Here is a 22,353-nt window from a genome sequence, read left to right as displayed (position 1 = left end):
AATTAGAGGACCCAACGTTTTGCAGACTAGTTTAGGTAGGTTTTATAGACAATTTTTATTATGGGACTGTAAAGTTAGAAGTAACTTTTGCTATTAGAGCCGCATGCGGCATGCAGAGGTTAAATAACTCTTTCAATATCAACAAACACAATTTATTACCTTACTCATAAAATGTCAAAAACTTCTTTCCCACGGCAAATAATTATTTGAACTATAAATAGCTATGCTATTTTACTGAATTAACCTAAGACATAGATACAACTTACAAATAGAATAGTCAATAATAATAATATTTTCTAATAAATACTGTGTCGGTGAGCGACCGGCGCTTCCTGGAGATCTCACGAGGCCGATGGTTGCTGCTGGGCCGCCGCTGCTTGCCTGCAATGCAATAGAAACACTTGTTAAACGTACATAGAGGATATCTACGTTGCTAATAGGGCTAAGTCTTAAGAGTCACCAACTAGCGGTACACGCGCTGCGGTTTGCAACTTACAACTTACTCTGTTGAATCATAAGTAACCGCCATCTAGCGATACACACGCCGCACTAACGAAGCGCACGTAAAAGTGCCTTTTAACTAATTTTACATTGCCAGTGACAGAACAGTGACAAAAACTGATAGTGCCGCCATCTATTGGTCAAACGCTGCAAATAGAGAATCCATACCTTTCCACATTGAGTTTAGCGGCGATACTGCTCAGCACTTCATCCAGCTCAGCCCTGCACGCGCAGTGCACGAACTGCTTCGGCTTGACGCCGCGGAACACGCTCGCGATGGACGGCTTCACGTTGTAGAAGATCAGCGCTTGGCCGAGGGAGTCGAAGTCCTCGATCAGGGATTTTATGCCCTGAGGGAAGGAGGAACAATTTTTAATGATTGATTCAGGCTAAGATTTTATTACGTAATGACAGCATGCGAGATTTTACATCTATCGTTTTAGTATTGACAGGTAAACGAGGGATCTATAGTGCGGGAGAGTCGCCATCTAGCGGTGAAGGCATTGAATAACGTCGGCAACTTACTGATTCGCCTTTACTTTTCACTGCTCTTCAGTGTTTAGAAACTGAAGTTATGCCGAGGTTCTAGGTTTCCGCAGCAAATATTAGCGCCTCTTAGGCCTAGTTTCACCATAGTTTGTTAGATCATTAACACCCCTGTTACATTGTAACCTTGAATTCATGACAGATGTGTCAATAGTTAACGACTAATTACAATGTAACAGAGGTGTTAATGATCTTTAAGAGTACTTAGAGAGTAAGAGTAAGACAAAACCTACCCTAGCAGCAGTAAAGTCAGCCGCCTGCACATGCGTAGCGTCCAACACGAGCGGCACGTTGATGTCCTTCTGCGCCGCCTTGCGCAGCGCGCGCCGCACGTACTCCGCTGAAGGGAACGAGAGAGACCGGTCCACTACTGCCACTAGGTATTCTACTCCGGACATTGACTGTTGAGAGAGATTAACATATTTTATAAAGTGAAGGTGCACTAGCTTGCACCTAAAGTAGCGACCTGCAAAGAAACCTGACCGCTCTTAGAGGGATACTGCTACTGAGATGGGTCACGTTTCTGTGCAGGTCACTGTATATAAGAATGATTTTTGTTCTATCTTCAGATTATAGTTGTTTAGGCAAAAGAAACTGTTAATTAAATTATCAGTAAAACTTAAAGTCACAGGAAGATTATTTTTATGCACATGCTGACAGAAGAATCCGTGAACTAAACACTTTTCACTAAAAAGAATGAAGTCTGAAAAGGGACAGCTTGGGTCAAAGAAACCTGACACCTCACAAAGGTGGTTTCTTTGGCCCAAATTGTACACAAACACACTCACAGTAGCCCTGGACACGCGCACAGTCGGCCTGGCGGAGGCGTACAACAGGAACATGAGGTTGACGGCGATGCCGATGACGATGCCGAGCTCCAGCCGGGTCACCAGGCACGCCACGAACGTCACCACCGCCGGGATTATGTCCACTTCTGGAAGGTTAATGGAATGGTAGGTAATTTTATTTACTTATTGGTGTACCTAGTTACTTCAATATTGGTGAGCCCGATGTGATAGGTAAGTAATGATTTTTGTAAGCCTAACCTAACCTTCGGTTGGTCAGTCTCCAAAGTTCAGATTCTCTCCACAGTTTTTATTAGTTAGGTAACTAGAGGTGGGTAGTTTTATGAAATAGTCTTACTCTTAGTCCTCCAGATGGGCTTGAAGACATGCAGCTCCATCATGAACACGACGGCGGCGATGATGACGGCCGCCAGCGACGCCTTCGGGATGTAGAAGAAGTATGGCGTGAAGTACTGAAAGAGATAAAACAGTTAGTAGGTATCTTCTATTATGTATATTATTAAGTAGTTGATAGCTAGTAGTCTAGAACCAACTCAAAGCATTATTGAGATTTTTCTACGCTAAAACATTTATAGTGATCTGAATGGCCTGAATGATACTAAAGATCAATGGATGCTACCTACATCTATGTTTTCAGTTTACCCCACATAAAACTAGAGAATATTTAAAATTATTCCTGATAGCAAACCCAGGACTTCAGTATTTATACATAGAGTCCACCTTGCTGGACTCTTTTTTATTTTTCTTGAGTTATATACCTGCAAGGACAATATAACCAGCGCGCCAGTATACAGGCCACCGGCGGTGGTGGCGACCCCCGAGGCGTGGTTCACGGCGCCCCGGGACAGAGCCCCAGACACCGGCATCGAGTCCACTAGCGACGCCGCGATGTTGCACACGCCTAGCGCCAGCATCTCCTGTGTTGCGTCCACGTATTTGAACCGGCCTATAGCCGACATTGGACGTATACGAACTACCTGAAGGGCTCGCGCGCGGCGCTTTTAAGACGTGACAAAAGTTTTTCATCGCGCTCACTCACATCACGCAGCCTCAACAGCCAGCGCGACAGAGAACTTTTGTCACGTCTTAAATGCGCCCCATGCTACAGGGCCTGATGAGAACTGTGCGCTGTTACTACCAACCTGCAAAGACAATATAACCAGCGCGCCAGTATACAGGCCACCGGCGGTGGTGGCGACCCCCGAGGCGTGGTTCACGGCGCCGCGGGACAGCGCGCCCGACACCGGCATCGAGTCCACTAGCGACGCCGCGATGTTGCACACGCCTAGTGCCAGCTTCTCTTGTGCGTCCACGTATTTGAACCGGCCTACAGCCGACATTGGACGTATACCTACCTACTACCTGAAGGGCTCGCACGCGGCGCTTTTTGGAGGTGACAAAAGTTTTGCATCGCGCTCACTAACATCACGCAGCCTCAAGAGCGTGCGCGACAGAGAACTTTTGTCACGTCTTAATAGCGCCCCGTGCTACAGGGCCTGATGAGCACTGTGCACTCTGACTACCAACCTGCAAGGACAGTATAACCAGCGCGCCAGTATACAGGCCGCCGGCGGTGGTGGCGACCCCCGAGGCGTGGTTCACGGCGCCGCGGGACAGGGCTCCAGACACCGGCATCGAGTCCACTAGCGACGCCGCGATGTTGCACACGCCTAGAGCCAGCATCTCTTGAGTTGCATCCACGTATTTACCGTCCGCTGGAATGGTTTAACAGACGTTGTTAGATAGTGGAATGTAGATGTCGCAGGCATCTGGTTTAATCTCCTGTTTGATTGAACCGCTAGCCCGTTCATTGGATGACGCTGCTTAGTTGTATGACTAGGCCGAACGTTGATTGCACAAGCGCCACAAAACGTCCAACTAGTTAGCTGACTTAAAATCAGTCAGGTGGTGAACAAAACAAATATGGCGTCTAACAGCTAACAGCTGATACAAAAAGCACCTATATTGTTAGTTTTTTGCAAATAAATTAGCTTTAAAGTGCGTTATTTGTGTTAAAATAGTGTGACAACATGGATTTACCTATTACTACGCCGGCGGATAGTTTCAAAGAAAAAATTGTGGCGTAACTGGATAATTATAAACAACAATATGAAGGTACGTTTATTGTTATTGTTTAGTTAATTTGTGAGATAAGAGCTTTGTAACAGTCTTTTTGTTGACTCTTGTCTGGTCATGTTCACCCTAACCAGACATTACAAAGTTGCTATACTATATCCCATTCAACGACTCCGCTGAATGACGTTCAGTCAAGACGTCGAACGTTACAATCAACGACTTGACGAGTTGTCCTTTAGTCATACAACTGAATAGTGCCATCCAATGAACGGGCTAGTGGTTCAATCAAACAGGAGATTAAACCAGATGCCTGCGACATAGACACTGGTCAGATTCCAGAAAGGCATTCTGAGCCCTTAGAATAGAATAGAATAGAATATTGCTTTATTGAACACCACATAAATCAGACATACTTACAAAAAACATACTTATAGCCTAGCCCTTAGCATAAATTTTCATCGTGAACGTGAAGTACAATTCATCAAGTAATTTTGTATGAAAATATGAACAGCGCCCCTGGCGGTCGGTAGCAGAACTAAAATTGTCCTACAAAATCCATGGAGATAACATAATAGTTATTTTACTTTACGTTCACGATTAAAATTTATGCTACGGGTTCAGAAGAAGGCTGAAGAAGGTATCCGTGGTGTATCTATCTATATTTTATGAATCCATTAACCTTTTATGATTATTTATACGAATCTGTCCTCTAATACCCATTGGGCATAGCATAGAGGATAATTATCTACAGATATAAAAGCACATTACCAAATTACCAACTCTGCAATACTCACAGAAAACCTTAGCAAGCGCGATATTCTCCAGTATAGAGAGCAATGGCACGACGAATATGGCGGAGCTGAGCGTGGACGTCATCTCCATGAAGGTGTAGGTGTGGTTCCCGACGGTCGCCGAGAACGGCGGCAGCTTGAACTCGGGCAGCCCCGGCTTTACTGTGCCTGGAATCAGGGTTGATTGTGGTCAGAGAATAATGTGCATATTGAAAAACTCTTCTCTAGTTATTGGTAAGTTAAGTTACGGGATGAGATAGAAAATAAAGAAGATTATGAGAAGGGGGTACATATAAGTATGATTATTGATAATTTATGATAATATTATTACCATACCATTGCTGCGCGTCTACCGACCTCACTTCTCTCAACTCACACGTATCGCACCGACGCATTATCATTGCTGCGCGACTACCAGCGCTTCTCTTCACCCAGCTATAACCATCAATGTATATCTAACACTTACCAGTGAGCTTGAATGGCGTCTGGTGCTGCGTGTCGAAGTAGTAGTAGGCGAGTACCACCACACCAGCACCATGAAGAAGCTCCTGGTGGTGTAACTACGAGTATATCGCATTGCTCCTCGTCTACTGACCTCACTTCTCTCACGTTTACCCTAAGCATCAATGTACGTACCTTATAGTGCCTCTCCATCATTGAAGGTTGGCAGTCAGCTCTTTGCAGCGCTCTCTATTCCTGGCTGTTTTAAATAATTCTTCCACGGTTTTTACACCGGTCCACTCTTTGATGTTGCACAGCCACGTCAATTTTCTCCTTCCAGGCCTTCTCTTTCCTTCCACTTTGCCCATTATTATGGTATGTAGCAGCTGGTATCGTTTATTACGCAAAACGTGTCCTAAGTAGGCTACTTTGCGCTGCTTAATGGTACGCACGAGTTCCACTTGCTTATGCATTCGTTTCAGAACTTCGACATTGGTGACTTTATCGGTCCAACTGATTCGAAGCATGCGTCGGTAACACCACATCTCGAAAGCTTCAAGTTTTTTCTTGAAGTTTTCCTTTATGGTCCATGACTCGCACCCACAAAGGACGATGGGCCACACGTAGCACTTCAGAATCTTGGTACGGAGTTTTATAGAAAGTTGTCGACAACACAGAACTTTTTTCAGATTCATGAATGACGCTCGGGCAATTTCGATACGCACTCGTATTTCAGTATCACTCCCCCATGAGTCCGTCAGCCATGACCCAAGATACTTGTATTTGTCGACTCTTTCAATGATGTTCGCTCCTATGCGTAAGTCTGTCGTCGTTTTGGGCTCATTCGCGACTACCATAAACTTCGTCTTGGACACATTCATGTTCAACCCAACTCTTCTGCTGCACTCGTAAACTCTGTCTACAATCTGTTGGAGACCTTCTTGGGTGGATGCTAATAGGACAATGTCGTCCGCGTAACGCAGGTTGTTGACCACGCGCCCGTTGACGACGACTCCTGCTTCCACGTCTTCCAGTGCTTCTCGTATGATTGTTTCGGAGTATAGATTGAAGAGCAACGGGGACAAGATGCATCCTTGACGGACACCTCGTTGAATACCAACGGCACCTGTTTCCTCTCCATCCACCAATACCGTTGCTGATTGCCTCCAGTATAGGTTGCTGATGATGCGTATGTCTTTGCTGTCTAGGCCGATAGCTACGAGTTGTTTAATAAGTACCTCGTGTTGTACACGGTCGAAAGCTTTCTCGTAGTCTATAAAGCAAAGAAACACAGTTTGCTGCATTTCCCTACACTTTTGAACTAGCACGTTGAGTGCGAATTGAGCCTCTCTCGTACCCATGCCAGCGCGGAAACCAAACTGACTTTCCTCGAGCTGATCTTCGCATTTAGTTCTGATGCGATTGTGTATAATGCTTAAAAACACTTTTAACACTTGGCTCATGAGGCTTATGGTACGGAAATCTTGGCATTTCTTTGCGCCCTGTTTCTTAGGTAGAGTGATGAAGGTAGATTTCAACCAGTCTTCAGGTATATCGCCAGAGTCGTACACGTAGTTGTAGAGATCTACAAGAGCAGCTATGTATGTTATCTGAATCTAGTAGTTTCAGGATTTCTATATTAACTTTATCTGGACCAACTGCCTTTCCCGATTTGGCTTTATGCAAGGCGCTGAGCACTTCCGACTTTAGAATACTAGGACCTTCAGCAACACCTAAGTCTTGAGTGCAGCTTCGGGTATCGTCGCTGAACAGCTCTTTTATGTACAGTGCCCATTGTTGTTTCTTAACTTGCACGTCCAGTATAATTTTGCCACTACCATCGGCCAGGAAAGATTGCTGGCGCTTTTTGTGAATGCCGGCCATATTCTTTATCTCCTTGTGGAGATTAAATGAGTCATGCTTCGCTAACAAGGACTCCACATGTTCGCATCGTTCTTCGTACCATTTCGATCTAGCATTACGACATTTACGGCGAATTTCTTTTTGTAGACTTCTGTACCTATCTTCGTCTGAATTTTTGTAGAGTCGGCGTTTCTGAATCAATTCTAGAATGTCTTCAGTCATCCACACCTGCTTCTGTGCTTCCTTTGATGGCCGTAAAATAGTAGCATTAATATCTGAGACCAAACACTTCATGCTGGACCAAATATTTTTCCGTTGCGTAGCTGTTACGTCTCTTTTATATTCGGCTGCCCAAGCATTGATCCTAGAGTGCACTTTCGGCCTAATATCTGGTTGGGATAGTTTTTTAATATCAACACCGGCGCTGTTATTTTTTTTTCTATGGTATTTTAGTCTACATGCCATATCTACGACTACAGGATTGTGGTGGAATGTACGTACCAGTAAGCTTAAACGGCGTCTGGTGCTGCGTATCAAAGTAATAGGCCAGTCCAGCGCAGACCAGCACTACAGATATATTCCTGGTGGTGGACAGGAACCACAGCGTGTTGGCGAGCGCCGCGCGGCTCGGGGACGAAGGGGCGGGAACCTTGATGTCCTTCACTTTCTGGAATAGGTTGTGTTAAGAAAGTGAAAAAAAAAACATATCTATATAGGTACATAAATGCGCTTTATACTAATCTCTCAATTGAAGAGGGCGGGAATTGATTGGGAGGGAAGTTTGTCTGTAACATCGTAGCCATGAAACTATTGGAATAAGCCATGAAAATCGCATAATCATCAAGCCGCCTAGTAGAAGCCCTTCAGAAGAGGTTTATGGTCGATTAGAATAGTCATTTTAAAGTTATTGCTACGCCTCTTCTGGGTGTCCTAAATAGTTATGTTAAAATTATAGCTGAGTTATTCATTGAAAGACCTTTGCACAGTTTCCTCCGTATTGTTTCAGGCAATTAAAGCGCCGCCTCCGTCCAGTCATTTGTACAATAGTCATTTACGATTTTAGCTCTTATATTTGTAAGGTTACAGAAACAGATTAACATACAATTATGATTTAGATCTTTACAAAGTGGTGTACAATTTACTAACTAGATGTTCTTGGGGAGCAGTAATCACTCTGAAGATTAGAAATAGGTACACCTGCATTATACAATAACTATGTAGGTTATAGGAAGGCAACAGTCAAAGGCACAATCTGTTAGCACTATTGTACTATTGTATATTATAGGTACCTAAGGTATGTAACCCAGATGTATAATAAAAAAAAACTCGTTTTATTTTAATGTTACATCCTACATTGATTTAGATTGGCTTAATTGGAAATCAGGCAACCGATTGAACCTTTCATTCATGCCGTCCTACAGTTTCAGTTAAATGCTGGTGGTCTAAGCTAAGCAGTCTTAGCTAAGTGCTCACTTTGTTCCTGAGTTGTCGGAAGTGACATAAGTTCCCTGCGATTGTTTGTTTCTGATATGATGCCTTTGTGTGGGAAAACCTTCAGCTTAATATAATTGAAGAGATTCCATAAACGATAGCACTCCACGTGTCCATTATGCATATTATCCAAGTTTTCCATGTTTTACATTACATGCAAATGCGATAAACGTAAAGTACCTAACTACCTACCAGTCCGGCCAAGAAAACCTGAACGCTCCCAGGTACAGGTAGCATTGTTATTCTGAATGGTGTCAGGATTCTTTGCCCAGACATTACCTACAGGTATACCTATATTTTATCTACAACTATGAAACTTAGATCTTGAAAAAGTGTTGGTTTTCGAGCATAAGGTGAAGTGCGGTAATTGCAACTATCCGGTAATTGCAACTAACTTCAATAACTCCCTCTAGAGTTACTTCATTGTAAAACAACAGACTAAAATCAATTTTACATCATAAAAGTTCTACCCAAAAATGTAGATGCGCTGATAGCTCAAGAATTGTGGGAGTTATAGAGCTTTTTGTCATCGGCCATTTTTAGGCTGCTGGTGTCGGATGGACATGGTGTGCATTTTTATTTTATAAAATAGTTTTTAGTGGTTCCTCGCAAGGTTTTTCCAAAAAAAAGTAAAAACTTATAACGGTAAGTCATTTTGTATGTATTTGTTTTATTCTAACACGATTATTTTCCGAGTTTTCTGTGTAGTTACATTTACCAGACAAAAAATGCAAAGTCTGGTAAATGCAACTATTTTGCAGTTTTTAGGGTGGTTACAATTAGCTGCCAATTTTTGTATGAAATTGGAAAAAGCCAGTGATGGGGGAACATGAATATATCGATACAATCACTAATACACTGCCGGGCAATGAAAAAGTTCCACTCACAAAATTCCGACAGCAAACGACCCCAATTTTTTCAAAGATTCAATTTTAAATTGGAACAAAATATTACCGATTTTAGTTGATAATATCCTAATGCTCTGATAAATGTACTTCAATGTTGCAGAAGACGGCATTTAGCTAGCCTTTTCCGTTTAGAAGTAATTTAGTGCTTTTCTGAGTGGAACCTTTTCATTGCCCGGCAGTGTAATATAACACACAAATAAGAATAAAAGGCTGAATACCAAATTTTAAACATATCTGTTAAGCATACATTTTTTTATATCATAAAAGTATGTGTCTGTATTATATAAGCATATATATAATACAGACACATACAATACACCACCTACCAACATCTTACTAATACACATACCAACAACATAATTATACTAACGTGATCACACACTCACATACTCACACACACATATAAACACACACACGCACTCATAAACACACACACACACACTCACATACACACACACACACACACACACACACACACAAACACACACACACACACAAACACACACACACATAATCATAATCAATTCAAATTTAAACGGGTTTATATTTTATTTTACTTAGTTACTAACTGTACTTGTAATTGTACATATTTTCTTGTAACACTCTAATATATATTTTAAATGTTTGTAAAATAGTGTGGAAGAGTGAAAGCTAGCCCCTACAACACAGGGAATCCTAGTGTAGGGACTAGAGATAAGATGCATTTGTGTGAACTTTTACTTAGCACCAAATAAACGATTTGTATTTGTATTTGTATTTGTATTTGTATTTTAGAAAACCTGCAAAATTCCACCCGGCATCCTGCCTGCGGTAAATACCGAAAACTTTCCAAAAAAATTGTAAAAAGGCTGTTTGATTAAACATAAGTAAAATATTTAATGTTGATTAATAAAAATATAGCTATTAATATTTTTATCCCCGAGTTTTATTCTGCTACCATGGTCTTCTTGGCTTGTCGATGGCAGACACTACAATCTGTCGATAAAATTACAATAAAGTTCCCATCACTATTTTTGAGAAATTAGTTGCAATTACCAGACCCACGGCTAAACAGTATTTTCATGCGAAATTGGTCGTAGTTACAAGGAGATAAGTGTCACAATCCTATGAATATTCTCTTAGTCTTTTTGTTTCAAATACACAATATACACCACACATAGAAAAATATGGAGATAAAACGATTAGTTGCAATTACCCGCCAGGAGGGGTAATTGCAACTATTTCTGCCTTTGCCGGAACTTTTGGCAATAGCTCTTTATTCTTCAGAGTTTTTCTTTGTCATGATAGTAGAATAAAATCTACATAAAATTTTGACTTTGGCATGATTTTACAGTAATACTATTTCCTTATATATAAAGAATTATCAGATGATGAAGTTACGACTTCAATATTTTTAGTTGCAATTACCGCACTTCACCTTAGGTATATCAACGCGGACTCGGGTATATAATAAATATTTTCAGGTACGAAACGTCCAATTTGGGGTAAAAAAAGATATTTTTTTCTGTGTAACTTACCCTGAGCAGCAGCAGAACTACGATGCAGGAGACGCCGAGCAGGGCGTCCCACAGCCGCGTCTCGCCGATGTGCTCGTACAGGCCCGTCCACACCTGGGACACCATACATAATAAGGTTAGGTAATATTATGAAATTACAATACAGAGAAAAAACTGGTGCGAAGGGGCATAATCTAGCAGTGGATAAAAAGGAACGGGCTGATGATGACGATCGTTATTATTACGATTATATACTCAATGTTATAGTATGAAAGAAGCTAAAATAATATAATAGCATGGCTCTGAAATACCTATATTTCTATCTAAAAATAATTTTCATGACTGTTATTCAGTTCCAACCAAATTAAGAAAATTGAAAGAAACGGAATCCTATTTCCTCCCTACGAATGTGGAATTTTAAATGAGGATAACAAAGGAATAACATCTAACAACTCAAGGCCTTTCGAAAGTTCACGAAAAAACTCAATTACTTATAAATAAATCGTACAAAAACCTAATAGAATCAAGCGATCATGACAATCGCATTGGACGAGGAATAGCAAAAAAAAATGATTCAATCATTGCTTGAAACAATGGTGGATTTAAATGAATTAATGACCAATGTTGATTAAAACAATAGCCGTTGCAATAGTTTCGTACAAATAACACTAAACCATAATTTCATTTGTTAGGTAAAAAGCAGCCGTGAATGTTTCAGTAATGACCACGGAAATCTGATTCCAAACAGGAGGATAAATTATTAGTTGCCATAAATCAGTCCAAATAGGGATAAAGTGTTGACCAATAACGTAATTAAAACGTACCTATAGACATATTTTGTACCTATAAATTAATTCTATTTGGAATGAATGTAGTAAGATTAATAACTAATAAGGTACTTAAGAACCATGTCTGTTAATCCTGCAGAATATAATCATATAAGTACCTAGGTAAGTATATTAAACCCTACCATTAACGTTACGTTACTTACGGGCGGCCCGTGTACTATACATATAGGTACGTAAGTTATACAGCTAAGCTAGCACACCTGCAAGAACTTCCCCCCCGGGAAGCTGAGTCCGAGGATGTCCTTGACCTGCGTGGTGGCGATGATGATGGCGGCCGCCGACGTGAAGCCCACCGACACCGGCCCGCTGATGAAGTCTATCAGGAACCCTGGGAGAGACAGAGAGAGGGATGGTGAAAATTATGTTAATAGGAAGGAAGATGCAAGCTTTAATTGGCTTTTATAGGGGGTTTTCTCAACTCTTGGAATAACTTTAAACTCGTAATAAAGGATTCTTTATTTAATTTGAAATTGAAACTGTAATTACCACCTAGGTATACAATACAAAACATGATCTATGGAGTTCTGTACGTCTCGTCTGTTTACCTTGTAGCGTGGCATACTTACTCAATGATAGCGTATAGGAAAGTTATGGTTTAAATATGTAGGTACCAAAATGAAAAACAATATTGACATAAAAGTGGAGAAACTAAAAACAATCAGTCCATACCCATACCTAGACAGTAGACATGCCTACTTTAACTACTTTCTCCTGTGCCGCGAATGTTGTAGAACATCCTCCGAACCGGTATTAGTTTGTATTCAAATATCACAGTTGAGATTTTGAGAACCAAAGAAAGACCATATTGTAGCTAATAGCGTACATAGTACTTACCTTCCTATTTTAAATTTTATATGAAAGTTTATGATCGGTTTACAAAGCTACCTTATGTTTCAGAATATAAGTACCTCAACTATTTCTACGACTATTTTTAGCCAAAGGCCCGCATGAGAAATTCGCAATACATCATTTGATTAGAGTGGAGTGGAGTGATCGGTCCCCGCGTCTCCAGGGGCCGGGAGGACGAGCTCTCCACCGAGTGGGCAGCGGCAGATTCCGTCCATACAAAGTCAAATCGATTACTTACCGCTACGTCTGGTGAGAAATGGTACGTGTTATACGGTTCAAATACTATTAGGTTAACCTTTAGGGACAGCTTACCTATTTTCAGACAGTTGGATAGTATTAGGTACTTTCTGAATGAATCGATTTGATTGGCAGTCATCTTCAAGTTTGAAGATACTAGTCACCTATGAATAGTTAGTTTCCCATCTACATAAGTAGGTACTTAGATGTAAAAAAAAACAAGTTTGAATGTACCCTAGTTTTAAAACTACCATTACGTACAGACGTATTTTGAAACAAAAACAAGGGATTTCTTTCAGTGTATTGCGGAGTTAGTGACATCAACACTGTAGGAAATACTTAACAATCATTTTCAACACCAGTCGCGCGATCATAATTGTTTTGCACGCTTAATTTACTTATAGCAAGAAAATACAAATTAGTGTTGGCACCTTATTTACCTTCCTTGTGTAATTATATAGTTTATTAACACATACCAGGGGCGCCTTTCAGTCCGCTGGACCTCTTAGAAAGGAGTGGCTGAAAGAGGAAAGTCAAGTACCTACTTGCCCAACCTTACACTTAGTACCGATAGGTACTGCTTAGTCTGTATCCCAAGAGTGAAACATCCCCTCTCCCTGGTACAACGCACTTACTAGTACTTAACTAAGTGTTAAATATTTTGTGGTGACTAATAAAGAATAAGAAAAGTATTATATTCTATTCTAAATTTTAATGTAAGTACGATGTATTTTACTGTAAGTACCCGTAGGTAGTACATTGCCCTCTGTATACTTGGTATAAACAGTATACCTTTCACGTAATATCTGCGTAGGTACCTACTTGTTTATGTCAGCGTAAATGAAATAGTGCTACCTTGCAAATTCTTCATGAGATAGCGCGTTCTAGATACGATTGTACAAGTATATAAATATTATTGTAGGAGACGTGAGTAATCAGCCGGCACTCCCGAATGCCGGATTCTTTCAGCCAATTGGATATTCTCTCATCCGTTATGAACTTAATAAAACAAATTGATACTGAATCATTCGTAAAAGAACGACCTTTCAGGTTAATAAAATGCTAATCCGGAAGCATGGATCATTCCACTTTACAAACATCAGGTGATGAGCCGTATATGTCCTAACCTAACTGGGAATACAGAATTAAAATACTTATTGATGTTCCCACTCAAGCATCGAACGTGGGACCATTAGTTTACCACTTATTTTGAAGATAAGCTTCTAATACGATGCCACATAGACACTGAAGATACTCGACAAGCCCTCTATCTCACTCGACCGACGGCCTTAGACAGTTAGCTGGATGTGAACCGCGTATTGTGGGACTGCCTTCGAGAGGAAGCCTTTCTCCAGTAGTGGAAGACTGTTAATAGCGACTGTAGGTACCCTGAGAGCCGGTGTCGTCGTGCTAAAAGGATTTGCCAATCTAACGATTGCCCAGGTTTCACTGCATCCTTTCATGCGCCACAGGAAAGAAAGTACAAAAGGAGGAAGTCTTTCTCCAGCCTTGGACGATTACTGATTGTCCAGTAAATGAAGATTACTGATGCTGAAGAGCCCCTCACCCAGTTGCAGGATGCCCATGAGCAGCTCCACGCAGCCGGAGAGGAAGGCCAGCAGCACCGCAAACTCCGGCCCCAGCCCGTGCAGGTTCTCGCGCGTCAAGATGGCGGCGATGGCCGTCGGGCCGATGGCCGAGTCTTTCACTGACCCGAATATCTGCGGGTGGAAGTGAGTGGTGAGATTTTATTGGTAAATCGGCTGTGAATTAAGGTTTGTAATATGCTTATAATAGATAATGTCCCTGATGTAAGAGGGTGGGGCTGGGGCGTCAGTGACTTACAGCTGAACTGCCAGACTAATCCTTTCACAACGGTGAGCAACCCTAGACTAGCTCTAGTGATTATCACCGACATTGTAGGGATAATTTTATTACAGTTCATTCCGGCTACACTTAAGGGGATGCAAAGGCAAGCAGTTTGTAGGGAGGATGTTCAAAGCCAAACTAAGATCTAAAAGCATCACAGAGAAAGTAACGCTTCAACAAGGTAGAATTTGAACTCAAACAGAGGTGATACCTATAACAAAGCTGGTTAAAACTCACAGTGTACACGAAGCAGGCCATGAAGGAGGAGTAGAGCCCGTACTGCGGCGGCAGGCCCGCCACGCCCGCGTACGCGATGGCCTGCGGGATCACCGTGAGACCCACCGTCACCCCTGGAATAAACGTATTATTGTTATTATTTAATATTTTTTCACTTATAGTCCTGTCACTCCTTGTGAAGCTACAGGGCTACAGGCGATATTCTTCTCCACCCTGCCCTATCTTGAACAGCCTCCTTAGACCTGTCCTCTTCATTTCTGCCTCCACGGATGTTTCTCCATTTTTGCTGATATCGTTTTGTATTCCTGAAACGTTCTGGTGTGCTGATTTGTTACCTTGTTAAACTAATTAATATTTTGACAATGTAATTATAAAAGTGTGACTGTTGAATGTATAAGTTACCTTTAGATAATCACTCTTATGTAACTTATAAGATTATTAATTTACTATTCTGTGAGAAGTAGGTAATTAATAGCATTACATCGGGTGCCCATGAATAAAACTATCATAACTAGATTATTACGTGTAGTGACAGCTCATTAACTACTTCATTTCTCTGAATCACCGTCAATTAAAGACACGAAATCTTTAAAAAAAACTATTATCATGCATTAAATGAGTAATACTTTGTGAGAACCTGTCTATTCTGTCTTCAAAAACATCAGAATGTAACTTAGCTCAAAAAAGTAAAGTTTACTCAACCTTCACCTTTGCTAACTAATATTTATTTATTATTAGTAAAAAAAGATGTATTTTTGTATAGGCCATTCACGTTTTCAGTTTTGCGAGTGCTCACATAAATTTTCGTAAAGAATCAGTAGACTAAGTCAGGATAAATTCAGCATTAAGTCGGATGAGGTCCGAAGGTCACCATTGAAGCTTCATAATTCGGAAAATTTTACTGAAAAACAAAGCAGTACAGTATTTATCAATGCATCGAACGTAATCACGATAAACTCACAAGCACGGTTACAGCATTGTGTGTGTCTTGTTTCAGCCTGCAGCCTACAATTACATGCAGTGGTCATGTTCATGTTCAATGGCAACGATAATGGACATGCGCCTGCGCACGCGGGGCCACTCCGGTTATATAGGTAATAGGTACTTAGAAACTCGTAGGGTCTTTTTTGGTACAACCAAAAAGTTTGTCAGGTCAGTTTTTAACCGTCTTCAAAAAAGGAGGTTCGTATTTAAGCTGAATGTATGTATGTTTGTGCACGATTATGTGGCGTTTGGCTGAAGCGATTTTGATGCGAACACTTTGTAAAAGTAAAACCCTTTAGGTGTGTAATAGATACAGTAAAAAAATATCTCATCGCTATGCCAACGTTAAATCTAATGCACCGCGATATAGTCGTGGTTAGCGCATCGTGTGTCGATAATATTTCGTACCTATTCGAAGCCAGATTGATTGCCCGCTCCACCCATTGTGCACGCAGGAAGTGCGACAATGCCGCGTGTTTATGTACAAAAGCAAACCTTTATTAACCTTATTGTCATGCTATTTGCACCACAGTATCTGCTTTTCACTATGACACGTGAGCTCTAGTGTTAAACCTCGTTAAAACTTAACAAGCGAGCAACTTTATGAAATGCATTTATCTTCGAACAGCAATCTTTTTGTAATTGTTTCTAAGGAAGATTGCTGTGGGAAATGGATAGAGAATGACAGGAATTGGCTATTTACAGTGTATTTTTACATAAACGGTCCATTATTATAACACAGCAATGAATAAAACACTAATAACTGAATGTAGGCTTCAGTTCAGATATCTTCAGTCGATTCACTAGAACATAATTACAACATTCGCGGTCAAAACAGTCGCTATTCTTGGTCACAAAATGAAGCTGCCAGTATTAATTTCATGGTTTTAGTTTCAGTCAGAATTCGTGTAAGTATAAGAGTAGTAACACAGTATGAATCAATTGGATAAGGTATCATTTTACGTAGACCGTATGTATGGATTGTACTGTACTGTATTGTATTATTAACTTTCATGAGTTAATTTCGTCCTATTTTGAATTATGAATGACGTGAAAAATACCACCAATGTCACGGTAGAGTTCCTTTCGGCTCGGCAACTGGCAATCTCTATCTCATTTCAAATAAAGTTCGTGTTTTCCCGAAATAAGTTAATTGTGTTACACTATCATCATGTTAGCATGAAATAGAGAACTACCTACCTTGCTTTTTCTGTAACTTACCTAACGGATATCGGATTGTTAGTTTCACAGGTCGTATTCATTTTTTCATAATAATTAATAACTGTCTGCATAAATATTTATCGTGAATCGTGTCAGTCTTGTAAAGATGTGAAAATTGCGTTAATTAGTTAATTCATACAATTAGTTGTTAATTAAGTATTGAATTATTATCATGTTCTTTCCTGATTTGATGCGAAAGAGGAAAATTTTATAATTATCTAGAGATAAATATGAATTGGTTGCCAACCTAACTATAGATTCACGTTAGTTGATTACGCCCGTGACCCCTAAATATATAACCGTAACCTTTATTTTATCACCATTTATTAACAATAACTACTTACCTACCCACCTTGTTTATTGTACAATTCCTTATCGTATTTATGATTAAGAGTGAACTTCATGACTCCCTAATACTATACTTCCTGTCTGGAATATTTTAAAGTTAAAACTGATAAGTATCTCATTCAATATAGTAAACATTACCCTATATTACGGATATTTAGACAGCAGAAGTTTGCTACACTCACATTTCAATGGTGGTATGTGATAAGTATGTCAGTAATATGCCTACAGCCAAATTTTGAGACCCGAGAACAAGCACTCGTTGTAATTAAACCAAATCCTTTCCCAACGGTGACTCACCCCAACCTAGCTCTTGTGCTTGTCAACGACAAGGTGAAGAATAATATAAAAAGTGACTGTAGTACTTCATCATCACGAGTATCACGACACATCACGTCCCCATTGCTGCGGCATGGGTCCACTACGCTGGCCTAGTGCGGGTTGGTGGACCCCAACACAAGCAAGCTTGTACTGCGAGAGTTGTCGGGTAAGTGGGCAACCCGACTGTCAGATGTTTTCAAGCTGCCCGAAGGCCTCTGACTAGGCTTAACGACTGCTGACGAAGCAGCAACCGGGAGCCACGGCTTAACGTGCCGTCCGAAGCACGGAAGTCTTACCTGCTATCAAATCAGCCAGGGCGCTCCTCAAGGTGTAAAGCGGCGCCCAGGCCAGCACGGGCGCGCGCCGCAGCAGCGTCTTGCCGGACCAGCAGCCGCGAGCAGCGCGCGCCGCCCGCCCCCGCCACCCCCCGCCCTCCTCGCCGCCCAGCGAGTAGGGGAAGGAGGAGGAGGGGTAGGATTCGCTCTCTGTGGGGGGAAAATGTAGGGTTTAATGAGTATGTAAAATTAAAAATAACATGAAGAAATAGGTCGATCTGCTTTGAAGTAACACTAGGGTAGCAACTAAGGTACCTAATAAGTATAACAATAAGTCTAGCTAGTTTATCATGGGTCGAAAGTTTTGAGTTTAGCGTGTGGTGAGCCCACATGTTTCTGAATTTTGATGATGGTCATGGTAAGGCCTGTTAAGACGCATGTTTAATACAAAAAAAATTGCAAGAAAAATACAAAGAAATACAAATGTATTTCTTAGGAAAATTTAGCTAACATTTAAAGCGTGTCATTTGTTTTTGTTTTGTTGTTGAATATTTGTAAACTGAACGTTGCAGAAATCAAGCAAATTCGCCAATGTTTACAAAACAACCGACATCAATTTCCAACTAAAATATTCTTGTTGACAAAACAAGTGGTAAGTAACTTACCTACTTAGAAATGATTTAATTAATAGAATAAAATTTTATTTCAGTCTACGTCCATAAAACTTTTTGAATTTAGAATAGAATAAAGTTTTATTTCAGACCACGTCCATAAAACTTTATGAATAAAATAATAAATTTAAGAAGGACCTGATTATCTATAATAAGTATCTCCATTAAGGGGATCCCTAAAGCTAAAATGCTAAAGTCGGCTTGATATACTTGATTAGATTGGAAAAACGGTGGCTTCTATCACATTGATAAAAATATATTTTGTAGCAGAGGGTATACTGAACATGTTAGTTGCTTATAAATTGGTGCAGGATTATAATAAGTATGTTAAAAAAAATTGCAAACACACCATGTCTTTTGCCATTTTTTGACTTATTATGAAAAAACCCTCGAAATCAGAGGGCCCATTTTCATGGAATCTTATATGTATGTGTAGGTAATTAAATTCTTAACAAAGTTACCTTAAAGAGTTGGATTTAATGGACCAGAAGTCAACTTTTTTTGCAAAAAACTAATAAATTCCGGTTTAAAAATGATGACACCGTGACAGATTTCAGATTTCTTCAGTCGTCGCCCTGGTGGCGGCCTGTTAGGAGCGATACCCACGCCATTTTTTTTTTTATCAAATATTTCACAAAAACTGATTAAATCAACAAATTATGACTACAAGTATTATAATACATATGCATTTGCTATGGAAAGTTAATTTTCTAATCATTTTAGATGCAGAAAAGCCGAAAATTCTTAGAAAACATTTCGCCTTTTCGATTTGTTTACATTTTTTACTATAGAGTTACAGATGCATAGATAAAGGTAAACATTATACATAATGACACTTATTAGATTCTCCGAATAAGAACTATACGGTCAATACAGTATGCCAAAGCGCGAGCCTGTTTATATTCTGAGGGGTAATTTATTTTATTTTAACGGTTGTGTATGGTAGGTAAGCTACACAATATACAGGGTGTAGAAAAGTAAGTTCATAATTTGTTTTATTTGAAACCAAAAACCGTAGTTAATTAAAAATATATATATTTTAAGATGTGGTAGTCTGTACACTACAGGTTGTTAAAAATAAGTAAGTATTTTTAAAAATTGAAGATCTAAAATTTACATAATTTTTTTAATCTATTTAACAAGCTTTGCAAAAAAGCGGTTAAGTGCGACTGTATCTCGCCATGAAAAAAATGAAATGTTTACTGTAGCTATGAATTTTATGCGTTACAAGTGGAATAAAATACCGCATAATATTATGTACAACTATGTAAGAGCCTAGTTTTAAAAAAAAAACTCATAAGAAAATATTAAATACACAGGTTTTTTAACCCCTGAAGGAAATAGAGGGGTGTTATAAGTTTAAAGTAAGGGCTGAATTTTTTTTTTAAATTAGGATGATAGGTAATGTATATTTTTAATGATTTTTTCAAATAGATAAATGTTATACCATTTTTAAATTGCCATAAAATTACCTAAAGTTATAGTTATAGAAAAGGGCAGGGCTACCAGTGCCCATTCGCCACTGCAACCTAAAAGATCTATAAATTATGACTCCCCATGCCGAGTCTCACTCTACAGGCCCAGGTCTTTTATAAACCTGATATTACCTATACAGGATGTTGCAAAAAGGGTATACTGTGCCGAAAGGGTTTGACTCAGGGGTTTTTCTGAACAACTTTTGTTCTCCAAGTTTTGGAAATTCTCGAAAAATAAATTCGGTCTCTATAGTAAAAAGTCACGTGATCGAATAAGTTTCTATGTAAAAGGTTTTGCTACGTGAATTTTCAAAATTGTAGAAGAAAAGTGGATCAGAATGGCACCTAAATCCACTTTTGGCTAAGCTTTATACCCTTTTTTCAATACCTTGTATAAAATATCGTCAGCGTCACCTTAGATCGTAATCATCGTAACTCCTCGTGACCAAATTTTAGAGGAGACAAAAATACTGTTTTATTTGTAGTTCTAGTTGGCATACTACCCACCTAAAGTTTTTTTTAACTAGCCTAAAAATGATTTGTTTAGACAGTCTATCTTCCTGTTCAACCGCAGCCTGAGTGCCAGTGACTCAATGACTGAAAGGAGGCCATTACGAGTAGTGCTCCTAAATAAATGCAAAAGCAGGCCTGTAGATTATCTTTCAGTGTACCGACACATCTGATTGCTGTAAGAGCCTGATAAGCTCTTCGAACGAGTCATACCTCTGTGGTGGTACGGTTTCGACCTTTCGGACAGTCAGTTTGGCATCCGAAATGCGGATTCGAATAGTGGGTACAATACTTTGCGTTCGTTCACTGTCGGAGCAGGATAAGAACCACGGGCGAGTTGTTGCGCTGGCTGTTTGCTTAAAAATAGTAACCGCGTTCAACTCTATCCCCTAGAGGGCGAACCTTTAGGGCGGCTCTTGTATACCATCACTTGTCTTCTTATCTGCAGAAAATTGACAAAGGTCATACGTGTCTAACAAGTACATTAAGGATGCGAAAAGAGAGGGTTTTTTTTCACTGAAGAAGTTCAGTTGCGGAGTTCCACAGCGGTAGGTCTTGGACCCCTCTGCTGTGGAACTTGGCATACAACGCGGTCCTGCAAATCAAGCTCGCAAACGGCGTTAGCACAGTGCATTTTTCTAATGTCACACAGGTCGTGAGGTAGGCTGAGAGCCTCCTTCGGGGATGACATCCCAATGATTCATTACGAAAAAATTGCTGCAGCTGTGCTCGCCATGCAGTGCATGGGCTACTTCCGAATCTGGGGGGCTGTTGCAAAGGAGTCCGTTGCCTCTATACGGTACGGGTTCCGTGCGATCTATGATCCTTCCGGGAGCACCTGTCTTGTCAAGTCGAAGAGAATGGCTCGTATTCGACGCAACCTGCAGTACTGGTGGGATTGGTTGGAGGACAGGACAGCAGGAAGCTGCAGCAGCCGTCATGCTGTGATTCGACGCATAGATGCAAAAAAAAGTTGAAAGTAACTTCATGTTAATAAAATATTAGATCTTAATTTAACAACATAACATTGCAAAAAAAAATTAACATTGTTGAGTATGTTATTGTAATTTACTAAAGTAGTAATAAAAACAAAGGCTTATTGCATAGTTTTCGTTCACGTTCGCCTACATCGCACGTTGTATATGAGAATAAAGGGTATAATTACTAAGTTTTCTTGTTTAAAAATCACGGTTTGGGGTTTAGAGGAAAACAAATGGTAAAATGCGGAATACAGTTTTTTTTTTCGAATAAAGAGGAAAACATGTGAATTCAAAAAACGTTTCTATTGACACCAAAGAGTACTTTTCGCCGAGAAAAGTGGAGTTACAATGTTTGCGATCTAAAGTGATGATAGAACTAGAACTTATTTTTTCAGTTCACCTGCTGTTGAGTGAAATCGTAATTAGGTAAATGACTCCTTGACATGAAAATAACTTTTTTTTATAACAAAACCGTTTTTTTTAATACAGCAATATTTGTAGGTGTACTTACAGTGAGCAAAAGAGCGCAGCAAGGTGTAAATTTTTTGGTTTTTAAGAAACAAAAATATTATTTCTATCATATCCCAAATACACATAAGTACTTAAAAAAAA

At 40.0% G+C, this 22,353-nt stretch overlaps 1 protein-coding gene across 1 annotated transcript in view; it reads right to left on the bottom strand.

The window, feature by feature from the left end:
* Window positions 1-341: 341 nt before the first annotated feature.
* Window positions 342-22,353, bottom strand: part of LOC105390289 — a 36,466-nt gene continuing 14,454 nt past the window's right edge. The window contains exons 2-18 of the mRNA XM_048626864.1: window positions 18,127-18,315; window positions 14,960-15,072; window positions 14,421-14,574; window positions 11,968-12,095; window positions 10,854-11,033; window positions 7,526-7,691; window positions 5,887-6,746; window positions 5,187-5,268; window positions 4,724-4,888; window positions 3,377-3,568; window positions 3,037-3,180; window positions 2,612-2,799; window positions 2,191-2,305; window positions 1,836-1,981; window positions 1,281-1,448; window positions 670-851; window positions 342-381 (exon numbers count right to left, since the gene is read on the bottom strand). Of these exons, the coding sequence (XP_048482821.1) occupies window positions 342-381; window positions 670-851; window positions 1,281-1,448; window positions 1,836-1,981; window positions 2,191-2,305; window positions 2,612-2,799; window positions 3,037-3,180; window positions 3,377-3,568; window positions 4,724-4,888; window positions 5,187-5,268; window positions 5,887-6,746; window positions 7,526-7,691; window positions 10,854-11,033; window positions 11,968-12,095; window positions 14,421-14,574; window positions 14,960-15,072; window positions 18,127-18,315 (3,212 nt within the window). The remainder of the gene's footprint in view (window positions 382-669; window positions 852-1,280; window positions 1,449-1,835; window positions 1,982-2,190; window positions 2,306-2,611; window positions 2,800-3,036; window positions 3,181-3,376; window positions 3,569-4,723; window positions 4,889-5,186; window positions 5,269-5,886; window positions 6,747-7,525; window positions 7,692-10,853; window positions 11,034-11,967; window positions 12,096-14,420; window positions 14,575-14,959; window positions 15,073-18,126; window positions 18,316-22,353) is intronic.

This window comes from Plutella xylostella, chromosome 17, assembly GCF_932276165.1.
Source record: "Plutella xylostella chromosome 17, ilPluXylo3.1, whole genome shotgun sequence".
Lineage (NCBI taxonomy): Eukaryota > Metazoa > Arthropoda > Insecta > Lepidoptera > Plutellidae > Plutella > Plutella xylostella.
Note: the sequence above shows the minus strand (reverse complement) of the source record. Positions and strands in the feature narration are given on the sequence as shown.